This window comes from Quercus robur, chromosome 2, assembly GCF_932294415.1.
Source record: "Quercus robur chromosome 2, dhQueRobu3.1, whole genome shotgun sequence".
In the NCBI taxonomy this organism is placed as follows: domain Eukaryota; kingdom Viridiplantae; phylum Streptophyta; class Magnoliopsida; order Fagales; family Fagaceae; genus Quercus; species Quercus robur.
In genome coordinates this window covers 17,733,412-17,745,688 of record NC_065535.1, presented here as the reverse complement: position 1 = coordinate 17,745,688, position 12,277 = coordinate 17,733,412, and the positions used below count along the sequence as shown (strand labels likewise).

General features: G+C 32.9%; 1 protein-coding gene across 1 annotated transcript; it reads left to right on the top strand.

The window, feature by feature from the left end:
* The first annotated feature begins 4,131 nt into the window (after positions 1 to 4,131).
* On the top strand, positions 4,132 to 7,436 carry LOC126702923 (endoglucanase 16). The gene is made up of 8 exons (XM_050401791.1): positions 4,132 to 4,350; positions 4,663 to 4,875; positions 5,037 to 5,237; positions 5,415 to 5,492; positions 5,938 to 6,087; positions 6,180 to 6,288; positions 6,653 to 6,816; positions 7,038 to 7,436. The coding sequence occupies exons 1-8, from the start codon at positions 4,132 to 4,134 to the stop codon at positions 7,362 to 7,364; spliced, it is 1,461 nt and encodes a 486-aa protein (XP_050257748.1). The 3' UTR covers positions 7,365 to 7,436.
* Positions 7,437 to 12,277: the final 4,841 nt, after the last annotated feature.

The following is a 12,277-nucleotide window of genomic DNA, read 5'->3' as shown; positions in this document are numbered from 1 at the left end:
GGGACTCACCATAGGACACTAGAGGAAAGAATATGTTTGGAGTATACTAGAGGTCTCGCGAAGGGAAAGCCTGCCGCCCCATAACCCCCTATGACTTACCTTGCGCAGAACCAGAAGAACTCTTACCCTCAGAAGGGCTAGGAGTACGCTCCTTCCTTTTTTGAGAGGAAGAGGAAGCCATAGAGCAGCAAGTACACTAGGAAATAGGGAAGGTGAGAGAATGAAGAACACGAAAAGGAAAGACGGAGAAGCAGATTGACTGTGAGGAAAAGATAAGCTTAAGAATGGAAGGCTAAGGAAAGTAAAAAGAAAATAGGAAGTGATTGCCAGCAATAATGGCACAAAGAGCAGTTGAAGGAGACGATGTATGGAAAGACGCGCTAGTTGCCAAAATTTAATTTCAAAAAAGAGTTATTGGCATTTATTAATGGGAGTTACAAGAAATGTAAAAGTAGATGGAAGAAGTTTTCACTCCCAAAATTCAACTGCCATGTCCTGTGCAAAAGGGGGAAGTTACAAAAGAAGGGAGCACAACATGCAAAGATGACCAGGATACCCAAAAGCAGCGGGAAAGTCAAAATCCTAAAGGAAGGAAAAAGGGAACCCTGAGGATAATTAAAATAGTGAAGAGGGAAGTCCTACGGGAACTAAAATCCTAAATTACTCACGCGTGGGCCGCGGGCAACACACGAGCTCGGGAGGCTAAATGTTGAGGTCTAAAAAATCATAACACCAAGGCCCAAAGAAATAGCACAATGGGCCAATCCCATGGAAAGTAATATTAAAAAGGTTTAACCCACCACAAGGAAAAAAAGGATGGTAAACCCAAAAGACTTACAATCCAAAATCCATGAAGGGGCAGGCTTTAGAACCTATGAAGCAAAGGGAAGAAAGAAAAAGGCTTAACCCGCCAAGGTCAAAGGATAGAAAGAAAGAGTCCAGTGGAAAGAACTGGGCCGAGATCCCCAGAGGCTACCAAAGGCTCGGGATCCTTGGGATGCACAACATAGTTGAAGTGGGATTGAGACAACTCAAAAGGGGTGCCACAAAATACAAGAAACGAAGGGCAGATATGTCCTTCTCAAGCACCCAGTGATGCAACAAGGAACCAGAAGGCTTGGAAAGCAATAACTCTTAAACAAAAGGCTAGCACCTCGGGGAACCCAAGAAGAAGAACCATAAGGGGAAGTAACTGGGAAAACCTTCAACCTAGCAGGAATAGATTCAGCTCACTTGAGAAAAATAACAGAAAGGAAGGACAGCCAAAGGTTGAGTCTCAAAGGTAAGAAGCCTTGAAAGAAGAGAGATTGAAAGTCAACTCTCCAAGGATGCCCCATAATGGAAAGTCAGCAAGTGACTTTTAGAAAAACAACACTAAAAGAGGAAAATTATGAGAAACAGGGAAAGAACCAGCCATCAGAATGGCTGGCATAACAAGGGCTTTGGTACCCAGGGAGCCAAAGGTGGAGAATCAGTGATACCCGAACCCTAGAATGACACTATAAAATGGGGGAGGCAGCCAACATTAAGGGGCATTATTCAAGAGTAGGGAATCATAATGGAATCATTGAGAAAACACGGTCTAAAACTCAAAGAAAGTAGAAAACAGCGTCCAGTATCTCAGAACAGCCACTATAGAACGTACTTGGATTCAAAGGGATTCAAACTTTGTAAGTCTTAGAAGCTTAGATAGCCATCTAAGTCTGTAATTTTTTAACTTATTTGAACCTTATAACATATCTTAGTGAGTACATTGTAATTCACAATTAAGAAAAATAATGAAATATCTCATATTGATTTGTGGATCTTTAACAATTATTTCGCGTATTTCTTTATTACATTGTCTTCCTTTGCTGTTTCTTGCTGCTCAATACATATATTTTTGCTTGCTAGTATGTACGTATTATAGGATCTCTGCTCTGTGTGCCACTTGGTTTGTAAACAGCCCAGTTAGCTGCGGTGAACCAAGCCCAGTCCCTTTAAATTACAACACAAAGGCCCAGGGTCCTTACTTCAGTTTGGGCTTGGGCACTATCCAAAAAAGGACCCTCACAAGGGCCATTTTTTTTTTTTTAAAATGCCACGTCCATAGTATTTTTATAACAAATCCTAGGTGACAAATTGTTATTAATAGATAAAAAAGTAATGTCAATGATAGACCTAATTTAAAACCAGTAATAACTTGTTACTTATGATAGGTGACAAATTGTTATTAATAGATAAAAAAGTAATGTCAACGACAGACCTAATTTAAAACCAGTAATAACTTGTTACTTATGGTTTTTTGTGAAATTATTGTAAAAATATTATGCACATAGAATTATTTTGTTTTGTTGATCCTAAATTTTTTTTAAAATTTTTTTAAGGTAGAAAAAAAATTATTTATATAATTTTTCAGGGTGGTCACTAATTTTTTGTAGGGTAGAAAAAATAAATTAGTTTAAAACTAATTATTTATATAATTTTTTTGCAAGTGTAATTTTTTTTGGCAAGTGAGGGTGGTCTTTGCAAGTAGAGTCGCCACTGAGTATCTGATGTATTGGTTGTGTTGTTGGACATATGTCATTTGAACTTTTAAATGACGCTAACTTGGTATATAGATTGAATACCTTCTAGATTTTTTTTTTTTTTTTTTTAAATTTAGATTTGTAGTAATATTTAATTTGAAGCATGAAATATAACTATTTTAAATAGAAAAGATCATTTTCCACGAAGATAATTCACAATTAGGGGCTTGTTGCTTGTGTTTTCTAGAACAAATTAAAATCTTTTTCTAGAGATGAAAAGAAAGTGTTTTCATGGTTGGTTTTACCTAATTTACAAATAAATAAAAAAATTATAAAAATCAAAATTTTATTTTCAAGATAATTTTTTGAAATGGTTTTCAAAAACACATTTAGTGAAATGGAGAGATGGAGAGTTTTTATTTATTTTTATTATATATATATATATATATATATAATCGAATACTATCTTAGAAAAATAAAAGCAAAGAGGCCTGCAATTTTCAATCGGTGATTTTGTTATAAAAAAGATTAATAAATTACTTTCCTTTCTCTCTTATACAATTCTGTCTTTCTCTTCATTCATGTAAATATTTATTTTATCTTAATTTATAATGCTTTCTTAAAGTTTTAAAATATATATAAGTTAATAAACATAAGTGAATCAAGAGTAGGAGTTTTCTAAAGAAGACAAGATATATGTGGTTGAGTAATGTAAATAGCTCTATTATATAAATAATTCTATTATCATAGGAATCATCGATCATGGATTTATGAATAGAATCATGAATGAAATACAAAGAAAATTCAGGCCCCAAAAAAAAAAAAAAAAAAATTAATTAATTGCATTTTCTTCCATATCTAAAAGAGGCTTTTCTATTAATGTTCTAGTCCAGACCTTTCTACATTACTTTTATTGGAGAATACAGTCAAAGCAAATCATGTTATACAGAATTCTCGCAAGTGATGTTGCTCTAATCTATAACTCTTTGTTTTAGTTCTAATAACAGAACTTCTATATTCGTCATTCTAAATGAAAATTAAAAAAAAAAAAAATTGTTCATATATAAATTATTATCGCTATTTCCTTTGTATTATTAGTAAGTCTAATAGTCTTTTATTACTAATATTATTACTGTTAGTTTTTTTACTATGTTTGCTTTGCTCTGCGCAAGATTAAAACAAACCCAGTGTAACAGACTCTCTAAGAACCGTAAGTTTTACATAGAAAAGGTATCAGTGGTTACATGAAAAACGGTGTAATCTATAACCCCACGTTCACCTCTCTCAAAAACCCCACTTTTTCTCCCATCAACTATATATTGACTCTTTTTTTAACCGACTCTTTCAGCTTTTAATTCTCTCCCGCCATCACAAACTTAAAACAAAAAACACCAAAATTAAACAAACCATTTTTGTTCCCATACACAAATTAGAAACTTCCCGAACTGAAAACACAACCGCTTATTTCCCTTGTTTTAACTTTGACACCACATTAGAGTCCCTACTCAGAACCCTCTCCTGTTCTCCCTGAACAATTTTCTGTCTCTAAGTTTTTCTTTTTTGTCTTTCGTTTTTGTGTGTGTGATTTGGATTTGGGTCTTGAAGTTTTTAGAATTTTGAGTACATGGGTACCTCTACTATGGCAGCATCAGCTGCCATTACATTGGCTTGGCTGATTCTCTTTGAAGGACTTTTGGTTGCTGTGAATGGTAATATTAATTATAAGGATGCACTCACCAAATCACTTATTTTCCTAGAGGCACAGAGATCAGGGAAACTCCCCCCAAATACTAGGCTATCTTGGAGAGGAGACTCGGCACTTGATGATGGAAAGGATGAAAATGTATACCTCTCTAATCTATATCCCTTTCATTTTTATTTCAATAATCGTTCTCACAAACTCATTAATGTACACTATGTTCACAATACGTCCACAATTTCACACAATATTCACATTTAAAACGTGAAAAAGGTACTATGATAATAAAATTATTTTTTTGTCATCCCCTTACAACTTGTGGATCTCACATAACTGTGAAATCCATGTTGAGAAGGAGAATACAAATATGATATATCAATGCATAATAAGATTATTTTTGCTCTAGAGGTATAGGTTGGAGCCGAGTTTATTTTTTAATGTGTTGGTGTTGTGCAGGTGGACCTTGTTGGGGGATATTATGATGCAGGAGATAATGTGAAGTATGGGCTTCCCATGGCTTTCACAGTTACAACTCTAGCATGGGCTGCTATTGCTTACAAATCAGAGCTACAAGCCAATGGAGAGACGGAAAATGTCCACTCTGCCATTCGCTGGGGCACTGATTATTTTATTAAAGCTAGTTCCCGAAAGAAACGATTATATGTGCAGGTGAGACACCCTTTTTGCTAATATATATCATGTACAACATAATGAGACTATGTGCTTAAACAACATATGAAGTTTGTATTTTTTTTTATCAAAAAAAAAAATGTTGTATTTGTATTATGATATAATAACTCATTATGGTTGTTTGTTTATTGCAATCAAAGGTGGGAGATCCGGTGCAAGATCATCAATGTTGGATTCGACCTGAAAACATGAAAACACCAAGAACTGTGTTGAAGATTGATGAGAACACGCCTGGAACTGAGATTGCAGCTGAAACTGCTGCAGCAATGGCTGCTTCTTCAATTGTGTTTAGAGAAAAAGATCGTGTATATTCTCGTCGTCTACTCAACAAAGCCAAATTGGTACGTATTTGAACCTATTTCTACCACCATTTAATATTGTGGGACCGTTATTCTCTCTCTATTTCTGTCAAATATCAAGAAGACAAAGTTTAATTGATTTAAAGAATTTTATTGCAGATATTTGTTTTACTAATGATTTAATATTTTTCTAATGTGATTCTTTTTTCTTCTTTGTAGCTTTTTGAATTGGCCAGAACACACAAGGGATCTTTTGATGGAGAATGCCCCTTCTATTGCTCTTACTCAGGCTATAATGTAATCTCTCTCTCTCTCATACGCACACAATAGAAACTCTGTGATTTAGATAAAGTTATTTACAATTGAGTGTTAACATATATGTATATATAATTCACACGAGACTCATGAGTTTTCACATATTAAAATGGTTCAAATCTTTATTGCAAAAGCTGTGAGAACAAAGATTATATGAGATTCGATGCAAAAACAATGTCCAAATTAAAAACTATATGGGGGTGACTCAGGCTGACACATCCAAAAATCAAATGGTACAAAATGAATAAACATTCAATCTTTAGGATTTGGCTTGTTATAAACAAAATGTTGTAGGGTCTGCAATTCTTTTTTCATCTATCCAAAACATTTTTTTTTGGGTCAACAATACAAGAAAACCAAACCCAAAACTCTTTTTGCATGTCTTCACGTCCGTGATTAGACAGTTTTAACTGGAATTGAAATGCAGGATGAGCTATTGTGGGCAGCTACTTGGCTATTCCTTGCCACCAAGAGGCCCGTGTACCTAAAGTACATACAAGAAGAGTCCATCAGTGCTTCTGTATCTGAGTTTAGCTGGGACCTCAAATATGCAGGAGCTCAAATCCTTCTCACAGAGGTTTCTCAAACCTTCCATCTCTTTCACAAAATTTGCAGTTAGAAAGATTCTATTATGGGCACCTAACATATGCTCACTGTCAAATTTTGCAGTTGTTTCTTCAAGGAGAGAAAGGCTTAGAAACCTTCAAGAAACAAGCCGACAGTTTTATATGCTCAGTCCTTCCTGATAGCCCCTATCATCAAATTTACGTCTCTCCAGGTACTGTGTGTGTAAGGCTTCACATTATTAAAATAAGAATTTAATAATTAAATTCACAATTTCTTAATAGTTTAAGTTTTAGTACCAATTAGAAGTTGTTAGAGATATATTAGCCCATTAGAATTAGGCTATGCTAATGGCCTAATATATCTCTAACAGAAGCCATTTCATACAATGTATTTTCTAGGAAACCAATATCTATGAAAAAAAAAATGTAATAGTTATAGTTTCAAAAAGTGCAGTTTGATAATACATTATCAAAATGGTTTTGTTAATTTATTATTTTATCAAAGTAAATGGTTTTGAATTCTAACCATGTCTCCTTTTCGCCCTTATATCTCACACATTGAACTATGATTTTCAGGTGGTTTAATTCACTTGAGAGATGGGGCCAACACTCAGTACGTCACAGGAACAGCTCTCTTGCTTAGCGTCTATGGTGATACGCTTGCCAAATACAATGAAAAAGTCACTTGTGGAGACAAACAATTTGACTCAGCCCGCCTCATGGCTTTCGCTAAGCAACAGGTATTCACCATAATCAATGACTATGAATGCAACTTATTTCACAATTCCATGAGTTGACAAGTCGTGAATGGTTGATCCACACTCAATACTTTGTATGTGTATTCACCATTAACTCACTTTTATTTAAACAAATTATGAAATAAGTTGTCATTAGACTTTTTCTCTATTATTAATCAAACAAACTGTTTACACATTAATTAACTACTCTGAATGAATGGTAGATGGATTACTTGCTGGGGGAAAACCCTAAAGGAAGGTCATACATGGTTGGATTCGGGCCAAATCCACCAGTACAAGCACACCACAGAGGCGCTTCAGTCCCCCAGATGTCTTCAGATAAAATTGTGAACTGTGCCATGAGCTTCACATATTGGTTCACTAAAGACTCTCCAAACCCTAATGAGCTCACTGGTGCCATTGTTGGAGGACCTGACCGATACGATAACTTCAATGATAAGCGTTGGGATTCTTCTAAGACTGAGCCATGCACATACGTTAATTCACTCGCAGTTGGTCCCCTAGCAAAGCTTGCAACACACAACATCTAACTTTATTGTTTTATGTGGTTGTGGGGATGAAGATCTATGTATCTCTAAAAAAAATTACAATTTTTTCTATGTCTGTAGGTATTAGTTGGGTTAGTCATGCCTTCTTCCCATAGGATCAATATCCATGGAAGAATAGCCTTAAATATTATTGTAGGTTTGGATTGACCAATATAATATTTACAATATATTTATAAACACACGGCTTGATTGAAATTATTGAAATATCGGATATGTGTTTTTTACTTGGCATGGTCCTTTGTTGTTTATCTCTTAATATTGACACTACATATAAATATATATATATATATATATATATATATTAAACTTTGTTGTTTATCTCTTGAAAATACTATAAATTTGATTAATCATAACGCTGACATGACAACGTTTTCCATGCGCTGGAATTCGGATAAATTAGGCAAGCTATCAGGGTTTAAGCACTGGAAAAGAATTATTTTTCTACCATGTGTCATGTTAATGGATTAAATTTAATATGAGTCCGATCCTGCTATAATTTGTCCTGATTGATTGGATATGGTAAGGGAGTCCTGAACTTTGGACCATTTGACTAGGATCCAAATCTGCTAGTCGATAAGATTTGTTTTATCCTAATCAGATTTATATGATGATAACTACGCCAATGGGGAAACGCGTTTACATATAACCTCATCAACATTCATTATTGGGGCCATCTTGTAAGAAAACAAGCTTGAAGGTTTAACAATGGCGGATTGTGAAAGAGCAAAGAGAGAAAAGATGGAGAGTCAAAAGAAAACTTCCATTCAAGCTTGCATAATAATAATACGTAACCTGTATCCACTATTTATACATTACACAGATGGTAACTACTCCAGAAGATTCCATCTAACAAACTCTAACAACTTCCTAACAGAAAATACAGTGGTACATTATAACAAATATCTAGAAAATATTTGATATCATGGAGCTTGATAGAGACAGGGCAAGTCCAAAATAGAAGAAGAAAGAGCCTCTGATGAAAACGACATCGCTTGGAGCTTTGCACTTAAACACACGTGAGTAAGTATAAAACGGTGCCGTTTCTCATTTAATGAAACTCCACCGTGTTAAGCTCTGTCTCCTTTTAAACCAAAGTGACCATTGGAACTGTCCTGTATCTTCTTTTCAGGATCAGATTCAGTGAGTTCAGTAACTCTACTTTCACATCTAACAATAAATGTAAGAAATGAAATCAAAATTGAAACGACGGTTAGAAGTTGGTGGGTTCACACTAATACACAACAAAGAAAGAGAAAGTGAAGAGAGAAGAGGAAGAAAACTATCTTTCTTAAGTGACTTGGTGAGTAAATCTACAACCTAATTATGTGACTTCATGAACTCAAGTTGGACATCCCTTTTAGCAATACATTTTCAAATGAAATGATATTTCATATCAATGTGCTTATTCCGGTTGTGAAATACTAAATTGTTTACAAAAGCAATGTTGACTTGTTATTCACAAATATCTTAGTAGTTTCTAATTACGACAGGTGTGCCTCTTTCAATAAATGCAATAATTCAGTTTTTAAAGATTATATAAATTTATACGACTTATATATAGTAAAATTTGTTCTAATTATAGTATTACTAAAAAATAATTAGAAATTTGTTTATTATATTTTAGTAGCTCATTTTAGGGTGAATTGCAACTTGCTCAAGAAATGCAGTTTGATTATCATCACTAATTCTCTAAAAATGTTCAATTCTAAATCCTGGTTAACAGAAAATAAAAATAGAAAGTAGAAAATATGTAAGAAACCAAATAATGAACATAAAGACAAATATAAAGATACACCTAAAAATATATATCCATTATACCCTTTCTTTTGGTTTACTAAAAATATAATCGTCAATAGAAATGCCATTTCTCGTCATTCGGTCAAATGTTTTTTTTTTTTTTTTTTTTTTTAAGATAGAAATTCTACTCTAATATAATTTAAGTGTGTATATATATATATATATATATATGTGTGTGTGTGTGTGTGTGTGAAATTTCCTCATGGAGACTTGAACATTGGCCCTTGACCCACACCTCACAAACACTTATATTTATAGAATGATCATTACGTCAAAGGTATGCAGTGGTCAAATATTTTATTAAATGTATATGACTTGCAACCTTTTCATCAAGTTTTGCGGGCCTCAATTCATAGCACTCCAACAACTCTTGCGGTGATTGATAGTGTATATAATATGGATTCTATGGCCCTAGCGGCAATGATTTCACAACAACAGTCAATAAAATATAAAACATTATTACATTATAATTTTTTTGGAGCTTAAAATCAAAAGTTAGAATAAAAGTATAAGAGATATATAAATACTACAGTCACGTTGATCTCTAACCAGTGGGTTTCAGTTAGCTCAACTAGCAAAGTCTTTGATGATTGTATAAGAGATCTGGGTTCAATCCCCGCCTACACCAAAAACTGATTGGTGTCTTGGCCTGATGATAAAAAGTTATCACCATAGGTTGAAATTTTCTATTAAAAAAAAGCGTTGATCTCTAACCGGACTTATTAGATGACTCCATTAAGTGAGGATTTCTACTCAAGAGAGAAAAATTAAAAATTTTAAGAAAAAACCTTTAAAAAATTAGTTAATATCTATAACAAAATAAATAAACAATTGTAAACCACGTGTCATACAAAATCTAATATAAATGTAAACAAAATTAAAACTTTCAAATCTAGTTTAATTTGCTCAACAACTATAACAAATTAAATAAACAATTGTACTCTTGAATTTTTTTTTTTTTTGGTATTTTAAAATCATTGCATAATTACTTCATTTTCAACACAAATACATTTAGAATTTGATATGAACTCGTTATCAGGGTCGGCTCAATAGGTGATGCAATTGCCTAAGGCCCCCAAATAAAAGAAGACCCCGAATTGTAAAAAAAAAAATATATATATATATATATATATTATATATAATATATTTATCTATATATTTTAATTAAATTTTTTTAAGTGCTTTTATTGGTCAATAAAATGCATTAAAAAAGCCCAATTGTATCCTAAAACGCAAAAGATTAAAAAGGAAAAAAACAAAAATAGTCAAACTTCAGCTAGCATAATTAAATTTTAGAAGACAAATTTATTAACTCATTCTTAAAATATGCCAAAATCAAAATTAATACCAGAAAAATTCATTAATAATACAACGTAATTGTCTTGAAATATGCTAAAATAGAGATTATAAATTTCAAAAACAAAAGAGAAATCTCTCATCTCTCTATCTCTCTGCCTCTCCATCTATATTCTTACCTTTCTTTTCTTCACTTTGATTTTTGATCTTTTTCTATAAACTCAGTCTAGTTTAAAATCTTTCTTTGTTGATTCCCTTCAATTCATAGTAAATTCAAAATTGAAAAGGGGCAGCGTGGGCCATGGGCATACTAGAGGTAATCTTCTCCCCCTCTTTATCTTTCTGAAAATTAAGATGAGGAGTCTGCTATTTATTCAATTTAAATTATATTTATTTTAGTCTATTTCACTGCATGATTGATTGATAGGAGTCATAGGAGAGCACTTTTTTTGCACATAGCCAGAGGACAGGCTAGACATTTGCATAATTGCACATTGCACAGCAGCATAAGTTGCACAATTGTGCACTGCATAGCAGCGCACTGCTTAGCAGCACACTGCACACTGCATAGGCTGCACAGCCCACAATCAGAGGACAACACGTTTTCTTACTTTATCAATTATTATAAATTATCATACCAATTAATAATTTAATGTGTATCCGAAAGTAAGAAAAATAGATTTTAAATTAAAAAATTCAATAGATATTATGTGATTAATATTTAAATATAAAAAATGCCCCACTTAAAATTTTTGCTTAAGGCCCCCAAAGTTGTTAAACCGACCCTGCTCGTTATCATGCTCAGAATTCTCCATAGTTTCAATAATTAAGACTATATATCATTAAAGTAAGAGATTAATCTAAATGCATAAAATTTAGACATTTAATTGTATTCCTTAAAGTGAATTGAGAAAATAAATCAATATATAATAAATGTATAAAGAGAATATCAATATACCTATCAAGTTGCATATAGGTCTCCTTGCCTTGATTACTTTTTAAAAAATTGGTAGAATTCAAATTTTCTTTCTCTATTCTCAAAGTATTTAAAATTTGGGTTTATATAAAAAAAAAAATCATTGAGTTTGAAAATGAGAAATCAAGAGATTGAGGAGAAAAAAAGATAGGGAGGCTTTAGTGTCAAAGCAGTTTTCTTCTAGGAACTTCCTTTTGTTTTGTTTTTCTTCTGTGTCAAGAGGGGCAAAACATTTTAAAAAAAGGTTTAGTACCCGTTTGGATTCAACTTAATCCTACGTCTACGTTTTGCAACAACGTTTTCAGTCCTTTTTTTTTTCCTGCGCGTGAACAGTGATTTTACTGTATAGGGGACAAAAAACACTGTTCATGCATTTTTCATGGGTCTCACGACACTAGTCACACATTTAAAAATTATTTTGCTACAGTATTTTCAATTTTCAGTTTCAGCAACAATAAGTTCAATCCAAACGGACCCTTAAACTTCCTTTTTTAGCTTAATACAGTTCTTACTATTTGTGAGATTTTTTAGGAGTAAGGAGGGCAATTTCCGCTTCTCGATCCCACGCCGCCCCTAACTCCAATCAATAGGTTGCAAGACTTCACCCTATGATATAACCAATTCATACTTCTTCAATACTCATAGTTTTTAGAAATTATCCATGTCTTCTTTACATTTTTTATTATTATATTTTGATAAAATATTAAAAAAATAAAATTTCATTTGATTGCTTCAAATATATATTTATTAGCACATATTATTGATGTTGCATGAGTTTTCAGTAAATATGTTGGCTTATAAAAACAATATAGTTGTAAAGTATAAT

What these genes read in the sequence shown, in the direction of transcription:
- LOC126702923 (XM_050401791.1), top strand. Translation starts at nt 4,132, where the DNA reads ATGGGTACCTCTACTATGGCAGCATCAGCTGCCATTACATTGGCTTGG. An exon ending in ATGATGGAAAGGATGAAAAT is followed by an intron (nt 4,351 to 4,662) that starts GTATACCTCTCT and finishes GGTGTTGTGCAG; the next exon opens with GTGGACCTTGTTGGGGGATA. An exon ending in TACTCAACAAAGCCAAATTG is followed by an intron (nt 5,238 to 5,414) that starts GTACGTATTTGA and finishes TCTTCTTTGTAG; the next exon opens with CTTTTTGAATTGGCCAGAAC.